Source organism: Rana temporaria, chromosome 1 (genome assembly GCF_905171775.1).
Source record: "Rana temporaria chromosome 1, aRanTem1.1, whole genome shotgun sequence".
In the NCBI taxonomy this organism is placed as follows: domain Eukaryota; kingdom Metazoa; phylum Chordata; class Amphibia; order Anura; family Ranidae; genus Rana; species Rana temporaria.
Window position 1 is genome coordinate 58763217 of NC_053489.1, and position 21356 is coordinate 58784572.

The following is a 21356-nucleotide window of genomic DNA, read 5'->3' on the forward strand; positions in this document are numbered from 1 at the left end:
GTAAGTGCTTGTGGGCTTCACAATGCCCACAAGCAAAATGACAACGGTGTGGACATAGTTATTCAAAAAAGTTTTTTTAAAACTATGCGGAGCGGCGGCGGATTGTAAAATAGTAAGTGACCGGATTTATATTATAAAAACACATGATGAAAGGACATACATTTAAAAAATGCTAATTGTGGTTAGAACCCCACTTTAACCAGGTTTAGCTGGATGAGCGATATACATAGAGAGAGAGAGAGAGAGAGATACTATAAAACCTCCATTTACATTACATAGAGAAATGGAGGAATAACAGGTTAGGTAAGATTGGGGATGGGTGGGCGGAGCCTGGGACGCCGACGGTGAGGTCTCACTGCCCAACTCTTTGGAACAATACTGACTGACATACAAAGATATTCAACCAAAGCTAAAATTGTCACCTTTGGGTATCCTGGGTCCTGAAATTCCTACAGATGTGTAAGCATACAGTACTGGCAAATGCCCCTCCGCACTGCCCATTAAAACCTTCCTCATTACAGCCATTTGAACATAGTGCTGTATCAAAATGAAAAAAAACAGTACCGAAACCAAACATTCAGGAAGTGCAAAAACTGATGAGGAAGACTAGGACAGCCGCACTCCAGAAAAACGTTCCTTTTTAATAAAAATTGGCCACAACACTGACATGTGTCACAGCAGAAATTAGAAAAAACAGCTGACGCGTTTCACACTGTCATACAGTGCTTAATCATATACAGTGCTTAATCATAGCTATGATTAAGCACTGTATGACAGTGTGAAACGCGTCAGCTGTTTTTCTAATTTCTGCTCTGACACATGTCGGTGTTGTGACCAATTTTTATTAAAAAGGAACGTTTTTCTGGAGTGCGGCTGTCCTAGTCTTCCTCATCAGTTTTTGCATGTCATTGCATTGCCGGCACCCAGGGTTTTGGATTTGGTGAGAGTTCTTTGGCTTATCTGAGCGGTCACCCTTCTTCCCAAACATTCAGGAAGCACTTGACCAAAAATCGAAGTGTACAGTTTTTAAAATATATATATTTTAAATATAATTGTATTATATTCAATTTTTTAACTACTTGCCTACTAGGCACCTTTACCCCCTTCCTCCCCAATTTTTAGCGCTGTTGCACTTTGAATGACAATTGAGCGGTCATGCAATGCTGTACCCAAACACAATGTTATTTTTATTTTAGACAGATAGAGCTTTATTTTGGTGGTATTTAAACACCACTGTGTCTTAGATTTTTTTTTTTTGCCTAAAAAAAATGAAAAAAGACAGAATATTCTGAAAAAAAAAAAAGTTATAATTTTTTTTTTTTTTAGTTTGTTAGAACATTTTGTAAATACGTTTTTTTTTTTCTCCTTCACTGATGTGCGCTGATGAGGCTGCACTGACGGGTACTGATGAGTTGGCACTTTACAAAGTAGGCGAGGTTGAAAAAAAGTCCATCAAGTCCAACCTATGTGTGCGATTATAGGTCAGTATAACCTTGTATATCCCTGTATGTTGTGGTCGTTCAGGTGCTTATCTAATAGTTTCTTGAAACCATCGATGCTCCCCGCTGATACCACCACCTGTGGAAGGGAATTCCACATCCTTGCTGCTCTTACAGTAAAGAACCCTCTACGTCAGGGATATGCAATTAGCGGACCTCCAGCTGTTGCAAAACTACAAGTCCCATCATGCCTCAGACTCTTGTGGCTGTCAGAGTCTTGCTATGCCTCATGGGAATTGTAGTTCTGCAACAGCTGGAGGTCCGCTAATTGCATATCTCCGCTCTACGTAGTTTAAGGTTAAACCTCTTTTCTTCTATTTTTAATGAGTGGCCACGTGTCTTGTTAATCTCCCTTCCACGACTTATGGGTACGGATGAGGCAGGACTGATGAGAAGGCAATAATATGCAGCAGTGATAAGCACTGATAGGTGGCACGGATATGCAGCACTGACAGGCATGCACTAATAATCAGTGCCTCGATTACCTGTACATTTCACCCCTGTGAGGAAATGCCACTAATCGGCTCTCCTTTCCTCACACACTGTCAGAGTGAAGAAAGGAATGCCGATAAACAGCATTTCCTTGTTGTTTACATGTAATCAGCTGTGATTGAACAGAGCTGATCACATGGATAAAGAGCCTCGTCATTGGCTCATTACGGAGATCAGTGATGTGCCCTGTCCCAGGGATGGATCGCGCTCCGCAGCGAGGGAGGGACCCTGTCATAGGACGTCGTTCCAGAACGATAGAGCCGCTGCCCGCCCGTCATTTGTCAATACCGCGGGTGGTGGTCAAGATCATGAATTTAAATATGAATTTGTGTTCAGCCATTATCGGCACAGATCGCCCCACGTTCAGCCATTATCGGCACAGATCGCCCCACGTTCAGCCATTATCGGCACAGATCGCCCCACGTTCAGCCATTATCGGCACAGATTGCCCCACGTTCAGCCATTATCGGCACAGATCGCCCCACGCTCAGCCATTATCGGCACAGATCGCCCCACGCTCAGCCATTATCGGCACAGATCGCCCCACGCTCAGCCATTATCGGCACAGATCGCCCCACGCTCAGCCATTATCGGCACAGATCGCCCCACGTTCAGCCATTATCGGCACAGATCGCCCCACGTTCAGCCATTATCGGCACAGATCGCCCCACGTTCAGCCATTATTGGCACAGATCGCCCCACGCTCAGCCATTATCGGCACAGATCGCCCCACGCTCAGCCAATATCGGCACAGATCACCCCACGTTCAGCCAATATCGGCACAGATAGCCCTATGTTCAGCCATTATCGGCACAGATAGCCCTACGTTCAGCCATTATCGGCACAGATAGCCCTACGTTCAGCCATTATCGGCACAGATAGCCCTACGTTCAGCCATTATCGGCACAGATCGCCCCACGTTCAGCCATTATCGGCACAGATCGCCCCACGTTCAGCCATTATCGGCACAGATCGCCCCACGTTCAGCCATTATCGGCACAGATCACCCCACGTTCATCCATTATCGGCACAGATAGCCCTATGTTCAGCCAATATCGGCACAGATCACCCCACGTTCAGCATATAATTTTCAGCGGACAATATTTTGGTGCATTCCTATTTAACCCCTTAACGCCCGCCGCACGACTATATACGTCCGCAAAATGGCACGGACAGGCAGATGGGCGTATATATACGTCCCCGCCTTCTAGCCCCCCCCCCCCCCCCGCTGCGGGCGGATTCCCTCGGGGAGCGATCCGGGACGACGGCGCGGCTATTCGTTTATAGCCGCTTCGTCGCGATCGCTCCCCGAGGCTGAAGAACGGGGAGAGCCGTGTGTAAACACAGCTTCCCCGTGCTTCACTGTGGCGGCGTATCGATCGAGTGATCCTTTTTATAAGGGAGACTCGATCGATGACGTCAGTCCTACAGCCACACCCCCCTACTGTTGTAAACACACACTAGGTGTACCCCAACTCCTACAGCGCCCCCTGTGGTTAACTCCCAAACTGCAAAAAAAATAAAAAATTAGATATGTTTTTGGGGGATATTTATTACAGCAAAAAGTAAAAAATATTGAATTTTTTTCAAAATTGTCGCTCTATTTTTGTTTATAGCGCAAAAAATAAAAACCGCAGAGGTGATCAAATACCACCAAAAGAAAGCTCTATTTGTGGGGAAAAAAGGACGCCAATTTTGTTTGGGAGCCACGTCGCACGACCGCGCAATTGTCTGTTAAAGCGACGCAGTGCTGAATCGCAAAACCTGGCCTGGGCATTTAGCTGCAAAATGGTCCGGGGCTTAAGAGTCATGTTAAAAGCACAAGAGATGGAATAAACAGAAAATCACATCCAGTTTATAGTTCTAATAAGGGAACAAACCTTCTTAAACATTGCAGTCTTTGCCAACATGTATGTTATAAACTCAAATAATATAGAACTTCTGTTTAGAAGACAGTTTATGGATGATGGATCCCATGAAAAATGTATTGGTGGGATCCTGGACGGCAGCACCCCCAGACCTTCATATCTACAAATTCCACATGCATCTTGCCCTTTCTTATTGCACTTACCGTACTGACATCCAGCGGTATGATAAAGACGATTATAAAGCACAACCACCAGGCGAGGAGTGTAGCCACCAAGACGAGTCTGTGCTGCTTCTTGAAGTCTCCAAATCGGTGGAGGAGGAAGAGGGCGAGAAAAAACACAAATACAATCTCTATTCCGAGGGCGGCTACGCTCATTGTTACCAATCTTCTTTATCCTCTGGGGATACCCAAATACAACGCTGGATCAATGCTGCAAGACATCAAGGTTACAGAGGGACTGTTCGACTAAAAATGCAAATGTAAATTCCATAACAACAACAAATGCAACAGAAGAACAACAGTGTAACAATTGTGCAACCACTGGCCACACGGGTTTAACAGAGGGCATCTCTGGAAGGAGCATAAAAGGTCATCCAACTATGAAAGGTTTTCTATAGAAAAAAAGGCAATAAACACACTCCACATCTTATATGACTTAAAGCGGTGTTTCACCCTAAAAAACAAGTTTCTAGCATGCCATTCAGCATACTAGCGCGAGCTACAGTATGCCTTTATATTTTCTTTTGGCGCCGTACTCACAGTTTAATCGCGTAGTAAAGTTTCAGACTCCCCGCGGGGAAAGGGCGTACCTATGCAGAGGGAACGTGATTGACGGCTGGCTATGGTGCGTCACGCTTCCCGAAAATAGCCGGAGTAGGTCTCGGCTCTTCACGGCGCCTGCGCACAGACATCGGAGCTGACTGCGCAGGCGCCGTGAAGAGCAAACTCCTATTTCGGCTATTTTCGTGAAGCGAAATCACGTTCCCTCTCCCGCGGGGAGTCTGAAACTTTACTACGCGATTAAACGGTGAGTACGGTGCCAAAAAAAAAAAATATATAAAAGGCATACTGTAGCTCGCGCTAGTATGCTGAACGGCATGCTAGGAAAAAAAAATTTTTTAGGGAGAACCCCCGCTTTAAAGGAGTTGTAAAGGAAAACATTTTTTTTTTGCTGAAATGACTGTTTACAGGGTATAGAGACATAACAGTTAACCGACTCCTTTTAAAAATGATTAAAAATAGATAAAAAACAATCATATAATGTGCCTGCACGTTCTAGTTTCGTTTTTGCATGTTGTTTCATGCTTCTGTGATGTACAGAGCCACAGAGCCAATACAGGGCAGTGATGGTTTGGAAAACAAAACTGATTGGTGCTGAGGGGTTTTAGGGCCCTTCCACACGTACGGACAAACGGTCCGTTTTTTACAAGTCCATTTACGGACTTGTAATGTATCCCTATGGGATTGCAGACGTTAGCGGATGATGCATCCGCTAACGTCCGCAAACATCTGCGTCCGCAAAGATCCGCTTTTGCGGATGGAAGAAAACCCTATTTTTCTTCCGTCCGGTGGAACGGATCGGATGAATACGGACACACGGTCCGTATTCATCCGATTCCCCATAGGGGAGAGCGGAGGAAAGACAGGACGGTCTCTGCACAGTGTGCCGGGACCGCCCTGTCCACCGACAGCTCAGCAGGGATTTATGGATGATCCCCGCTGAGCCGTCGGACACACACTGGGCGGATCAATACGGATCCGCTCCGTGTGAAAGGGCCCTTAGACACACAGTAATCACACCTCCTTGATTAGTGACCACAGAGAGAAAGCTCCCAGTACTGTGGTTATCAGGAAACAGACAACCAGGAAGTGTGGAGATCAGAGAAGAATTACAGGAACTTGAGAGCAAAAACGAACAAAGAGGACATGAAAACAGCACTGCATTAAAGCGGTTGTAAACTCACAAAAAGAAAAATGATTTAACCAATAAAACAATCTAAGTATTTATTTTGAATAAAATGGGCACTAAGAGTAAGCCCAAAAATCATTCTTACTGTAAAAACACTCTATATTAGAAACACTGCTGCTCTGTAACAGCCGTCGCCATATCAACTGTGGTCTTCCGTGTCTGTATTCTAATATACTTCCGCCCGCATTGAATTTTCCTCTTTGTAATTCCGTGCATGCGCACTGATAGCCGTATCCAAGCCTCTTTTTCGTTTCCGGTTACTACGGAAACAAACATCGGGCGAATCAGAGCCTCCTGTTGCTCGCTTACTTGGAAGCATCACATGATGTCGAGGCTGACGTCGGGGCTGACGTCGACAAGAGGAAATGACGCAGCCCCTTCCTATACACTGCATTAATCCGGCCGGGTCTCCGCTAGCCGGAAAATCTCGACATATAGCGCATGCGCGGGCTACGTCATTGGCCACAAATATACCTATAACTCGCAAGGCAAGCAGGTAAGGAGTCATTCTTCTAACGCAAATAATTATAAAACCTGCAATTGTCCATAGGAAGAAAAGTCATCATATTGGGTTTACAACCGCTTTAAGGTAAAGGAAGCTACTAAGATAAAAAAAAAAAATTCCTTTACAAACCCTTTAAAGTAGAAGTCCTAACACCTAAAATCCCTGCATCTACAAATCCATCTATCACCAACCTCTCTAGCCTTGTAGAAAATCGGTATACATACCTTTTTTGAAGCCGCTCCGGTCTCCAGCGGCGGAAGCTCTGCAGAGGACACGGCCGACGACGGCTGTGAAATGAATGGGGAATGACGTCACCCATAGACTTACGGTATTATGGAGCTACAGTTGTCAGATGTGTCCTCTGCACCCGCCTCCACAACTCAGCGTGGGATCGGGTCGGATCGGCTTCAGAAAAGGTATGCATACCGATTTCTTCTCTACGGGAACTTCTACTTTAAGCCTGTTTCACACGGCTTCATCTTGAATAGGAGCAGTATGAACAACAAGCTTTTATGAAGGTCTCAGCAAGCTTTTGACAAAGTTTTGAACAGCATTCTCAAAGCCTTTAAAGCGCTCTTCAGCTAATGTTTGTTATACACAGATCCTCGTAGAAGTGCTGATAATCCCTTTAAACTAGCTGCTAGCAGGCTTCATTCAACAAGCGTAAAAGTTGTGCTGAAGCCTGCTAGCAGCTTTCTTGGAGTGGCAACGGCCGCTGCCATTAGGATCTGTGCCCAAAATTTACAAACTGGAGTTAAAGGTCGCTTTAAGAGCTTCAATAAAGCTTGCTGAAAGCTCTACAAATGCTTTGTTAAAGGCTTCCAACTTCAACTTCTTCAGTTAAAGGGGTTGTAAAGGTTTGTTTTTTATTTTCTAAATAGGTTCCTTTAAGCTAGTGCATTGTTGGTTCTTTTACCTTTTCCTTCGATTTCCCTTCTTAGGGCCAGATTCTCAAAAGAATTACGCCGGTGTATCATTGTTTTGTATTCTCAAAACAAGATACGCCAGAATTAGGCTAGGATCCGACTGGTGTAAGTCATTTACACCGTCGGATCCTAAATGCAATACTACGCTGGCCGCTAGGTGGCTATTACGTCGATTTCAGCGTTGCATATGCAAATGAGCCGAATCCCGAACGTTTTTGCGCCGCTTGGCCGTAGTTTACGTCGTTTCCGTAAGAGTAAGGTTACCCCTGCTATATGAGGAGTAACCTTACGTCGGTCCGCCGTATGCCATGTTAAGTATGGCCGTCAGGACAGCGTCAGGTTTTACCGTTGTTTACGTAACTCGTCGCGAATAGGGCTGTGCGTTAATTACGTTCACGTCGCAACCAATGTATTTGCAGCGTACTACGGAGCATGCGCAGTGGCCTACGTTTAAGGCCGGCGCATGCGCAGTTCGTTCGGCACGGGGGCGCGCTTAATTTAAGCCGCCCCCTTTGATTTACGCGGGGATACGCCGGGCCATTTAGACTACGCCTCCGCAAATTACGGAGCTTGGAGAATACGGAACTTGCTCCAGTAAGTTGTGACGGCCTAGTGTTAAAGGCATACGCTACGCCCCGCTCGTAGATACGCTGATCTACGAGAATCTGGCCCCAAATGTTTTTTTCTTTGTCTGAATTTCTCACTTCCTGTTCCTCCTCAGTAAGCTTGTCCCCATCATCTGTGGACACAGCGTCTTCCCACAGGGATGTAGTCCCAAGGGAGGGGGTGAGAACGCTGACTAACCTCCAGCCAGAACGGCTCGGATGATGGGGGCAAGCTTACTAAGGAGAAACAGGAAGTGAGAAATTCAGACAAAGAAAAAAAACATTTAGAAGGGAAATTGAAGGAAAAGGTAAGTGAACCAACAATGCACTAGCTTAACCACTTCCCGACCTCCTCATGTACATTTACGTCGGCAGAATGGCACGGACAGGCACAATCACGTACCTGTACGTCCTCTGCTAGACGTGGGTGGGGGGTCCGATCGGGACCCCCCCCGGTACATGCGGAGGTCGGGTCCGCTCGGGGAGCGATCCGGGACGACGGCGCGGCTATTTGTTTATAGCCGCTCCGTCGCGATCGCTCCCCGGAGCTGGAGAACGGGGAGAGCCGTGTGTAAACACGGCTTCCCCGTGCTTCACTGTGTCGGCGCATCGATCGCGTCATCCTCTTTATAGGGGAGACACGATCAATGACGTCAGTCCTACAGCCACACACCCCTACACTAGTAAACACATACACAGTGATCCCTAAATGTTACAGCGCCCCCTGTGTTTAACTCCCAAACTGCAACTGTCATTTTCACAATAAACAATGCAATTTAAATGCATTTTTTGCTGTGAAAATGACAATTGTCCCAAAAATGTGTCAAAATTGTCCGAAGTGTCCGCCATAATGTCGCAGTCACGAAAAAAATCGCTGATTGCCGCCATTAGTAGTAAAAAAAAAATTATAAATAAAAATGCAAAAAAACTATCCCCTATTTTGTAAACGCTATAAATTTTGCGCAAACCAACCGATAAACGATTATTGCGTTTTTTTTTACCAAAAATAGGTAGAAGAATACGTATCGGCCTAAACTGAGAAAAAAAATTAATTTATATATGTTTTTGGGGGATATTTATTACAGCAAAAAGTAAAAAATATTGCATTTTTTTCAAAATTGTCGCTCTATTTTGTTTATAGTGCAAAAAATAAAAACCGCAGAGGTGATCAAATACCACCAAAAGAAAGCTCTATTTGTGGGGAAAAAAAGACGCCAATTTTGTTTGGGAGCCACGTCGCACGACCGCGCAATTGTCTGTTAAAGCGACACAGTCCCGAACTGTAAAAACCCCTTGGGTCTTTAGGCAGCATTTTGGTCCGGGGCTTAAGTGGTTAAAGGAACCTATTTAGAAAATAAAAAACGAACCTTTACAACCCCTTTAAGCTTTGGCAAAAAAAACCAAAAAAAAAACATGGCAGCCGATTGGTTTCTATGCAGAACTGCACCAACTCTCCAGTTTTAGGAAAACGAACCCCACATTGCCAAACAAGACATGCAAAGAATGTCTCCGAAACGCAAATATCCACAGCAGATATCTCACCGACCAATAAGAAAAGGCTTCTCACTGAACCCAAATAGATTAATCAGAAAATTAGGGCACACCGAGCTCTACTTCCCCCATCAATGCTCATCACACCGGTCCTATTTCTTACACGACAAAAGGAATCCTATTATGGTCTAAATGGTGGACCGAGTGCCAATTCCGGACCGCGTCACTGCTCCGTCAGGCCACACCGCGGTCACGCCAATTTCTTTTGTCTTTAGCCGCCGCTGCCTGTTGGCTTTGTTATCTTCACAGAGCTGAGGGAAGAGGGATGCCACTCTAGGAAGGGTGTCTGGAAATGTAACTCTCCTCAGAATAGGAACAGCAAGTGCAGGCCAAGCATAGGCAATTGGGTGAGGAGAGAATTCTGGACAGCCGCACTCAAAATCAATGCCTTTATTAAAAAGAGGCAATAATACAAACAATGAAAGCCACAGCAAACAGAATACCGGACCTGACGCGTTTCACACTTTCAAAGGTGCTTATTCATAGCTATAAATAAGCACTTTTGAAAGTGTGAAACACGTCAGCTCCTGTATTCCGTTGTTTGCTGTGGCTTTCATTTTTTGTATTATTGCCTCTTTTTAATAAAGACATTGATTTTGAGTGCGGCTGTCCAGAATTTTCTCCTCACCCAATCTTCACAGAGCTGACTATGGAGGAGCAGCACAGCGATGCACGGAGGGCAGGCCCAGTTAACGGATTGGTTGCTAGTACCACCCCGCATTCTAACAACCAATCAGTTAACTGGGGCAGGTCCCATCCTCTGTCCATCCCTTTGCTGCACTTCCGTTGTCGGCTCTGTGCCTCCGATGTCAGCTGCTGTGCCCTGTGTAACGTAAGACAGGGAAGAGGGCACTGTTATGAAGGATGGAGGGGGAAAGGATCAGAAACTGTAAGGAAGAAGGAGAAATGATATAAAAGGGAGGCAGGGCAGGAATGTGAAGGGGGGTGCTCTAAAGGGGGGTGAGGACTAGAGGTCGACCGATATATCGGTCGGCCGATATATCGGCCGATATTTGGCCGTTTTTGTGAAATCGGCATCGGCCGATTATCGTGAAAAAATCGGCCGATTCGCCGCTACAATATCCAGGCCTTGAGGTCCCTTGCCTTCCAGTCATGTACTGACCAGTCACCAGTGCCCCCGCCCCCGCCATGAATCCTCCATCCGCATTGGCCTCTGCTACTCACCGCAGGTCCTGGAAGTCTACGTACGGCGGCGAGTAGGGGCGTGACGTCACGGTCCTTCCCCCGCAGCTCGCGGTCCACTCCGTGCTCACATTGCGAGTAGGGGGCCACGCCTGTCTCTCACGTCACCCTTGCGTGCCCCACCCCCTGCTGCTCCTGGTTCCCGGGTCTTCTACTGGCTCTCCGTTGCGAGTAGAGGCGTGACGCCCAGTGCGCACCCCGCCCCCTGCTACTCCTTCCCGGCTTCTTATTTTGCAGCATCCCCTGCATTCGAGCTAGGTATGTGGCATATTCGTTCATTGATGTAGATCACTATGGGCATTTATTTTTTGTCAACACTAACACTGCTGGGCAAGGTCACGCTGATGGGCACTTTTTTATGTTAAGGGGCACTCTGATGGGTATATTTTTAATGTGCGCACTGATGAGCATATTGTTTTAAGAGGCACACTGATGGACACATTTTGTTGTGCCCATCAGATTGCCCCTTAACATAAAATATGCCCATCAGCATACACATTAAAAATATACCCATCAGAGTGCCCCTTAACATAAAATTTGCCCATCAGAGTGTCCCTTAATAACAATAAATGTGCTCATGGGCACATTTTATGTTATTAAGGGACACTGTGATGGGCAAATTTTATGTCAAGGGGCACTCTGATGGGTATATTTTTAATGTGTTCGCTGATGGGCATATTGCATGTTAAGGGGCACTCTGATGGGCAAATTTTATGTTAAGGAGCACGTTTTGTTGTGCCCATCAGAGTGCCCCTTAACATAAAATGTGCCCATCAGCGTGACCCTTATTTTAAGTTAAGGGGCACAATGCATCCCCACCCATCCCTCTCCACAACACATGGCTGTGGAGGAGGCGGGTACAGAGAGAGGTGGCTGTGGAGGAGGCGGGTACAGAGAGGTGGCTGTAGAGGAGGGGGTACAGAGAGGTAGCTTTACAGCCACCTCTGTACCTCCCTCCGCCACAACCACCTCTCTGTACCTCCCTCCTCCACAACCACCTCTCTGTACCTCCCTCCTCCACAACCACCTCTCTGTACCCCCCTCCTTAAAATGACTAAGATTGTATTTTTTTTTCTTTTTTAATAATTATGAGGTGGCACTGATGGGCTGCACTGGTGGGCACTAATGAGGTGGTACTGATGGACACTAATGGGCTGAACTGGTAGGCACTGATGAGGTTGCACTGACAGGCTGAACTGGTGGACACTAATGAGGTGGCACTGATGGACACTGATAGGCTACACTGGTGAGCTGCATTGGTGGGCACTGATGGACACTGATAGGCTGCACTCCACCTTTCCACCCTAAACAATAACCTCCTCCCCAACCTAGGTTTTCTAAAATAATGGGAAAGAAAAAAAAAATCGGCCTAAAATATCGGCCGCAAAAATCGGCCTAAAATATCGGCCATCGGCCGCCCCGATTTTGAAATATCGGCATCGGTATCGGCCAGAGAAAAACCCATATCGGTCGACCTCTAGTGAGGACAGTTATGTGAAAGGGGGGTACTATAAAGGGGGTAATACAAAGTGGGTGCGGACATGAATGTGAAGGGGGGCTGGGGATTGCGGTGTGAAGGGAAGTGATATAAAGGTGATATAAAGGGGGTGAGGACAGGAATGTGAAGGGGGTACTATGAAGGGGGCGAGGACCGGAATGAAAAGGGGGTGCTATAAAGGGGGTGAAGATAGGAATGTGAAGGGGGGCTGGGGATTGCGGTGTGAAGGGGAGTGATATAAAGCGGGCGAGGACAGGAATGTGAAGGGGGTAAGGACCGGAATGTGAAGGGGGTGCTATAAAGGGGGTGAGGACAGGAATGTGAAGGGGGTACTATAAAGAGGGTGAGGACCGGAATGTGAAGGGGGTGCTATAAAGAGGATGAGGACAGGAATGTGAAGGGGGGCTGGGGATTGCGGTGTGAAATAAAGCGGGTGAGGACAGGAATGTGAAGGGGGTAAGGACCGAAATATGAAGGGGGGTGCTATAAAGGGGGTGAAGACATGAATGTGAAGGGGGGCTGGGGATTGTGGTGTGAAGGGGAGTACTATAAAGGGGGTGAAAACAGGAATGCTAAGGGGGGCTGTGGATTGCGATGTGAAGGGGGGGCTGGGAACTGCAGTTTGAAGGGGTAATATAAAGGGGGACCACAGACAAGAATGTGAAGGAGGGCTGAGGACCGTAATGTAAAGGGGGGGTGCAGGGGAACTATTGCGTACTGCGTGTAGGCGTTCCCTTTACTTCAGCAGGCTGCCTTATAAGCTAAAAACGCAGAAAAATAAGTCCCTGCCCTGACCCTTTTATTTTATTTTTTTATTGCATTGTACCAAGCTGCATGGTACTGTGGCACCATGCGGTGTGGCACTCATAAAAATGCAAAGAGTGGTACTAATGCGCTACCAAATAAAACCAAAATAGGAAAAAACCCAGCAAAAAACAACAAATGATAAGAGCTGCGTATCAAAAAAAGTGAACCAAACAAAAACTCATAAAAATGCGCCACATTTGTCATTGTGCCATTGAGGGTCAAACATGATTCGGACCTCGGCCGCAAGAAACTTTAACTGACTGGACCTTCATGAATTTGAATTCAATACCCCTGGTCTACAGGGTTCGTCCACACATATGCAATGCTTTTGTGTGTGACTTGCGACAATTTTTGGCCCCAAAAACTTTAATAGGAGTGCTTGAAAAAAATTAATAATAAAAAAACGCACAAGAAAGTGAAAGTGTGAACCAAGCTGAATAATAATGTGAAAAAGTCCAAAACTGCAGACAAATGCAGCCACCAATCAGGGCGGTGGAGTCGGAGTCGGAGTCGAGGAGTCGGAGTCGGAGTCAGGGGAAATTTTGGGTACCTGGAGTCGGAGTCGGCAAACAATGCACCGACTCCGACTCCTACTAAATTTAGATAGGAATAAAAAAAAAAAAGCAAGTTTAAATGTCCCAATTCACAAAAAGTTATAATTAATGACTTCTCTACTGTAAGAATAAAGACCAATGCATGCAGTGCCTCACGTAACAGCAAAACGAACACGTTAAGTGACCGTGAAGAAGCATGCTTTTCATGTGTTTCACTATATGGCACGCAACGCACAATTAGGAGCTGCAATACTTATACTTTCCATAGTGTTGTGTTCTGCATTTACAGGGAACGCAGCGTCCATGTGTAACCTAGCCTCTCACTGATAAGGGATTAAATAAATATGTTTTTTGCAGGACTAGAGACACTTGTATAAGTGAAGGGAATGGAGGGCCAATAGTTCAAGACTGAAGCTGTAAACCATTGGAAAAACTGCTGTCATTTAGCTAAGGCTATAAAAACTTGTAAACTCCGATTGTTAGCTTAAACTTTAAACATGACTATGGGATTCTCCTAGGAAAATCATGTTTTAGAATAAAAAACTTTGTTTTCATTGTGTTTGTCTTTTGCTTAAACTGTGCAATACAGTAGACTGTTGGCTTCCCAGCCAGTAGTCCTGTGGTAGGTTGCGTTTCTTTCCCTCAAGGAATGTATAAAATACATTTGCATATTCCGACAGAGGAGTCGGAGTCGGGGAGTCGGAGTCGGAAGTACATAAAACTGAGAAGTCGGAGTCGGAACATTTATCTACCGACTCCACAGCCCTGCCACCAATTGCTATCATCTGTACATAAACCGTTTTATTTCAATGAAACCATAAAGATTTGGTTCACCATTACAGAAAAAATGTAAAGGGGAATGAACACCGTACACCCTCCCCATTCACACTGTACTTACCATGAACACTGTACACCCTCCCCATTCCCACTGTACTTACCTTCAGCCATCCTGGATCCTGAGCTGTCAGGGCTCCCGCAGCTGATCCATCGGTCCAGAGAATTAAAATCTCAGCGCCCTGCCCTACTTTCAATGGAGCTGCCTACTCACAGCTGATCGAGAAACCCCCTGCTGGGGTTCTTGCATCTAATAGTAGGCTGTGTCCATTCGCAGGTATGAATGCTATCAATATGTAGACGAACTAAGGCAGCCTATAGATGATGCGATTTTCTTTCTTGCAACCCCACCTGTTGATGGGGCAATCCCTCCCCGTGGAGCTATTGTGTTTCCCCAATGAAGCTGCGGGGGGGTTGGCTTGCCGAGAGAACACAGTGATTATTGATGGTGGCTGTAGTCGCTGGCAATACTTGCATGCAAAAATCCGACATGCTGATTGTACGCAAGTCGATCAATGGATTGACGAACGCTGTTGCAGAGGTACAGCTATGTAGATCAGTTTATCATTTTTCAGTATTGTTAGTACATAGACTCAGCACTTCCACTTTTCTGAAAATTAAAGAAGTATGGCCAAAGCTTTTTTGGCTCTACTTCTCCAAATGGATCACAAGAGTGCAGTTCGTTCTGCACTCCTGTGACCCGTTTTCAGCTGACAGCGGGCTAAAGTCCACTGTCGGCTGACATCACAGAGCCGATTCAGGCTCTCTGCTTTCCCCTCCAGCACTCACTGGAGCACTGGGCTGTGGAGGGGGTAGAAGGGGCTGGCTCAGGCTCTAAGCAAATCACTAATAGCCAGATTCAGAGAGACTTAGGCTGGCGTATCAGTAGAAAGTCTAAATGTGCACCCGCGCTAATTTAAGCGTATTCTGGTAACTAGATACACTTAAATTAGGCTCAGATACGAGCGGCGTAAGTGTCTTACACCCTCGTATCCCAAAGTGTCATTTTTGGGCTGTCCGCTAGGTGGCGCTTCCATTGCAGTCGAATATGTAAATCACTACTTACGCCTATTCACGAACGTACGCCCGGCCGCCGCAGTACAGATACGCCGTTTACGTAACGCATTATCAGGCCTATAGTTATTCCATCAAATAGCTGGAATAGTAATGTTAAAGTATAGCCGCCGTTCCCGCTTCGAAATTCTAAAATTTTACGTCGTTTGCGTAAGTCGTCCATGAATAGGGATTTACGTCGTTTACATCCACGTCGAAATCAATAGGCCCGTACGGCGAACTTAGCCGCAATGCACACTGGGAAATGTAGGCGCACGGCGCATGCGCAGTTTCAGAAAAAAACTTCAATCACGTCAGGTCAAGCCTAATTATCATAAAACACGCCCCCTCAGCCTAATTTGAATTAGGCGCCCTTACGCCAGCCCGCTTTAGGCTGCGCCGCCATAACTTCATGTACTTGTCTCGCTAATTTACGGCGGCGTAGCCTAAATGCCATAAGCTACGCCGCCGCAAGTATGCGCTCGCCATCCTGAATTTAGCTATAAGAGGCTGCGCCAGGTGCTGGTCGGGATCTTTCCTCAGCCTGGATTGGGGCGATATCAGCCAACAGTGGACTTTAGCCCGTTGTCAGCTGAAGACAAGTCACAGGAGTGCAGAACGAACTGCACTCTTGTGATCCATAGGAGAAGTAGAGCCAAAAAAGCTTTGGCCATACATCTTCAATTTTCAGAAAAGTGGAAGTGCTGAGTCTATGTACTAACAATACTGAAAAAATGATTAAGTGATCTACATAGCTGTACCTCTGCAACAGCGTTCGTCAATCCATCGATCGACTTGCGTACAATCAGCATGTCGGATTTTTGCATGCAAGTATTGCCAGTGACTGAAAATATGTGGAAGTGCTGAGTCTATGTACCAACAGTGCTGAAAAATGATAAAGTGCTCTACATAGCCATAGGGTTCAGCAATCAACAGCGTTCTGTACATACACAAAGATAACAATTCAAAAATTTAAGATGCAAAAAAAAAAAAAAAAAACAGATCTGACTGTTACATTGAACAGGGAAGCGAAAGAAGAAAAAATGAAAGAAAACTAGTCATAACTTCTCGGTTTCAATTGTGAAATATTAAACAAAATAGCTGAAGAAGCTAATCATTGCTACAAGGGGAAGGGGAGAAGAGCAAATCTTAGGGTAATTCTACTTTTGTGGGGAAAAAAATAAAAGAAGAAAAGAAAAACAACAATATACAATTGCTACACAATCCACATTGTAACTGTAATTCAGAAAGATGAGCGGATCTTTCTGCGGGCGTAACGTATCTCAGATACGTTACGCCGCCGCAAATTAGGGCGCAAGTTCCGTATTCAGAAAGAACTTGCGTCCTAAGTTACTGCGGCGTAACGTATGTGGGTCGGCGTAAGCCCGCCTAATTCAAATGGGGATGATGTGGGCATGTTATTTAAATTTGATGTGACCCCGCGTATTTTACGCATGCGCCGTTCGTGAAAGAATCCCAGTGCGCATGCTCGAAATTACGCTGCAAATCGTCATTTCTTTAGACGTGAACGTAACTTACGTACAGCCCTATTCGCGAACGACTTACGCAAACGACGTAAAATTTTCAAAACTCGACGCGGGAACTTAACTTAACATAGGATACCCCTCATATAGCAGAGGTAACTTTACGCCGGAAAAAGACGAATGTAAACGACGTAAAAAAAGCGCCGGGCGGACATACGTTTCTCAATCGGCGTATCTACAGAATTAGCATATTCCTTGCGTAAATATACGGAAGCGCCACCTAGCTGCCAGCGTAAATATGCAGCCTAAGATACGACGGTGTAAGACACTTACGCCAGTCGGATCTTAGGGAAATCTATGCGTAACTGATTCTATGAATCAGTCGCATAGATACGACGGCCCGCACTCAGAGATACGACGGCGTATCCGGAGATCTCGTTTCTGAATCCGGGCCAATGGTATTAAAAAATACCTTTCCTTTTCAACCTGCAGCCACTGTAAACTTTATGCAACCTGAAGGCATTCTGTACACAGTTGATATAAAGAACTTCCCCAGAAATGTCACTTCCTGCTTGTGTGATTGGCTCACTAACTTTCCCAGAAATCTGCAGTAAAGAAGTAAGATTTTATGCATCACCTGCAACAAAAATTTCATTTTGATGAAATACTCTCAAAGGGTTTATGACTTCTAAGGGGATGCAGGCCCTGTCACTTTCCCAGGACTCGGCAAAATGCATCAGCTGATTAAGTCTAGGTTCACAATTATGAAATGCGGGAAAGGCTGCGATCTGTGCGCATTTTCCACGCAGCATGCAAATCTCACTGCTGTTGCGATCTGCTTAGGGTGTCAATACAAAACTAACAACGCTCCAAATGCAGTGCGTTTGCCTGCACCAGATTGCATTGTACAGAATGACCGTGCGATCCGTTTGAGGTGCGACTCAAAAAAGTGCACGCACTTCTTTGGTGTGATACGGTGCGACTGGAGCCCATTCAAAATGAATGGGCTCCAATCGCACTGCAATGAATTGCATGTGAATTGAATATTATTTATAATAATTGAATTGCGGTGGAATACCTGTGCGATTCACATGCGGCTCATAGCGTGAACCGAGCCTAAAAATTAAAAGGTCACTCCCACTCTAATGCACATTGGCATAATTAAACCTCGTCTTCAAAGCAGACAAAGGTAGAAATCTGCAACAAAATTTGTTAAAGCGGAGGTCCGACAAATTATTATTATTATTTTTTTTAAAAAGTCAGCAGCTAAAAATACTGCAGCTGCTGACTTTGAAAATAAGGACACTTACCTGTCCAGTGCGCCCGCGATGTCGGCACCGGACCCGTCCCTCGGATGCTGCCGCCGCCATCTTCGGTATGGAAATTAGGAAGTGAAGCCTTGCAGCTTCACTTCCTGGTTCCCCACTGCGCATGCGCAACTCGCGTTACGCAATGCCACTGGTCCCTGCTGTCTTCTGGGACCCGTGTGTCTCCCAGAAGACAGCGGGGGGGGGGGACGTGGCATAGACTCCCGCAGATAATGCGGGGGTCTATGCCCGGAAGTGGGTGCAAATACCTGTCTTAGACAGGTATCTGCTCCCCCTTGAAAGGTGCCAAATGTGACACCAGAGGGGGGGGGGGGGTGGGGGATGAGGCAAGGAATCCGAACAGCAGAAGTTCCATTTTTGTGTGGACCTCCACTTTAACTAGTAACTCCTTTTTTGTTGAGAACAAATAAAAATAAAAAAAAACACAACGTTCCCTTCTGGGTGACTTGTGTACATTGCAAGGATTTTAACAAACGTTGTGGCAGATTCCTACCTTTTGTTATTCTAAAGAAATCCCTGTTTGTTCCTCTGTGCCCTGTGCTCAGTGAGTCTAATGGGAGTGGTTTCATAATTATCAGTCAGCTGCTGCACCTGCAGGGCTCTAATGAGGAAAGCTGCTGGGCCTGCATCCCTTTAGATGTGATTTCCTAGCCTGGTATCTCACCCAAAAAAATGTTTTTGTTGCAGGGCATGCCAACTACCCAACTTGAATCTTAGTGCAGACTTCTAGGAAAATCAGTAGGCCAATCACAGAAGCAGGAAATTATGTTTCGGGGGGGGGGGGGGGGTGTTCTGTACAAATTCTGTGTATAGAACACCTCCAGGTTGTAATTTTCAATAAATGAGGAATCTAAAGTTTAGACTAATTTCAAGATAAGCCGGAATAATTGGATTAAATGAATAGCTGTGTCTAATATCAGTGCATGGATGAATACACGTCTTCCAATTATATCTGGTAATAACATACCAGTAGATGTCACAAGACTGAATGGTTGGCAATAATTACGCAACATAAATACAATCTATAAAGGGTCATAAAGATACACGGCGTCCTATCAGAGGCTCAGGAAGGCAGAACCTCCCCACCAATGGAAAGAACTTTTTTCAATGATCTCACAGGCAACAAAGATAAAATACAAGTAAAAGACATCATGGAATAGTACAGGTATAATACGCTACCGTACAGATCTAATACGCCACGTACAGGTATAATACGCCACGTACAGGTATAATACGCTACGTACAGGTATAATACGCCACGTACAGGTATAATACGCTACGTACAGGTATAATACGCTACGTACAGGTATAATACGCTACGTACAGGTATAATACGCCATGTACAGGTATAATACGCCATGTACAGGTATAATACCCTATGTACGGGTATAATACGCTACGGGGTAGATTCAGGTAGGAGATACGACGACGTATCTCTGAGTGTGCGGCGTCGTATCTATGCGCCTGATTCTTAGAATCAGTTACGCATAGATTTGACTAAGATCAGACCGGCGTAAGTCTCTTACGCCGTCGTATCTTAGTTGCATATAATTATGCTGGCCGCTAGGTGGCGCTTCCGTCGATTTACGCGAGGAATATGCAAATTAGGTAGATACGCCGATTCAGAAACGTACGTCCGCCCGGCGCATATTTTTTTACGTCGTTTACGTTAGGCTTTTTCCGGCGTAAAGTTACCCCTGCTATATGAGGCGTGTCCTATGTTAAGTATGGACGTCGTTCCCACGTCGAACTTTGAACATTTTACGTCGTTTGCGCAAGTCGTCCATGAATGGGGCTGTACGTAATTTACGTTCACGTCGAAAGCATTGGCTATTTGCGTGTTTATTTGGAGCATGCACACTGGGTTACTTTCACGGACGGCGCATGCGCCGTTAGTCAAAAACGTCATTTACGTGGGGTCATGTTTTATTTGCATAAAACACGCCCACCTCTTCACAATTTGAATTAGGCGCGCTTACGCCGGCAGATTTACGCTACGCCGCCGTAACTTAGGGCGCAGGTTCTTGGTGAATACAGAACCTGCCTCACTAAATTATGGCGGCGTAGCGTATCTGAGATACGCTACGCCCGCAGAAAATTAAGCCAATCTACCTGAATCTACCCCTACGTATGTACAGGTATAATACGCTACGTACATGTATAATACGCTACATACATGTATAATACGCTATGTACAGGTATAATACGCTACATACAGGTATAATACGCTATGTACAGGTATAATACGCTACGTACAGGTATAATACGCTACGTACAGGTATAATACGCTACATACATGTATAATACGCTATGTATGTACAGGTGTAACATACGATATACTGCTTACTAAAATCAAATGTAAATCTGTACTGTATAGATGACAGAATACGGGAATGTCTGTTTAGGACCAGCCAGCCAGTGGTTTTCTCAACCTTACAAGGCTCCAGTCTGTCCCTGTGCCCCCCACTATCCCCCCTGGAAAGCAGCAAAGCCTCATCTAGCAGGGCAGGAGACCTGATTTTATTTTGCTGCAGGTTAAATAATGGTCTTGTCCCTCCCCAGCCTGTGATTGGACGGTGAAAGGAGAAGCTGCACACTGATGAGCTCATCTCTCTGCACTGAAATATTTTTATTTTATGACGATTAGGTGGTCAGGCATCATTGGTTTCTAGGATGCAGGTAGCCAGGCCACACATTGTTGTACATTTCCATAGTGTCAGTGGACAGTTACCAACATGTCAACGACAAAGGATACCATGCGGTCAGGTTTCATTAATTGCTAGGATACAGACTGGTATCCTAGCAACCAATGACTTGGCCATCCTGCATCCTAGCAACCAATGACGCTGCACATCCTACAACCTAGCAACCAATGACGCTGCGCATCCTACAACCTAGCAACCAATGACGCTGCGCATCCTAGCAACCTAGCAACCAATGACGCTGCGCATCCTAGCAACCAAGGACGCTGCGCATCCTAGCAACCAAGGACGCTGCGCATCCTAGCAACCAAGGACGCTGCGCAATCCTAGCAACCAATGACGCTGCGCAATCCTAGCAACCAATGACGCGGCGCAATCCTAGCAACCAATGACGCTGCGCAATCCTAGCAACCAATGACGCTGCGCATCCTAGCAACCAATGACGCTGCGCATCCTAGCAACCAATGACGCTGTGC

At 45.8% G+C, this 21356-nt stretch overlaps 1 protein-coding gene across 1 annotated transcript in view; it reads right to left on the reverse strand.

Annotated features, from left to right (window-relative positions):
• Positions 1-21356, reverse strand: part of LMBRD2 (LMBR1 domain containing 2) — a 133701-nt gene that overhangs the window by 111314 nt on the left and 1031 nt on the right. The window contains exon 3 of the mRNA XM_040338362.1: positions 4063-4291. Within this exon, the coding sequence (XP_040194296.1) occupies positions 4063-4236 (174 nt within the window). The 5' untranslated portion in view covers positions 4237-4291. The remainder of the gene's footprint in view (positions 1-4062; positions 4292-21356) is intronic.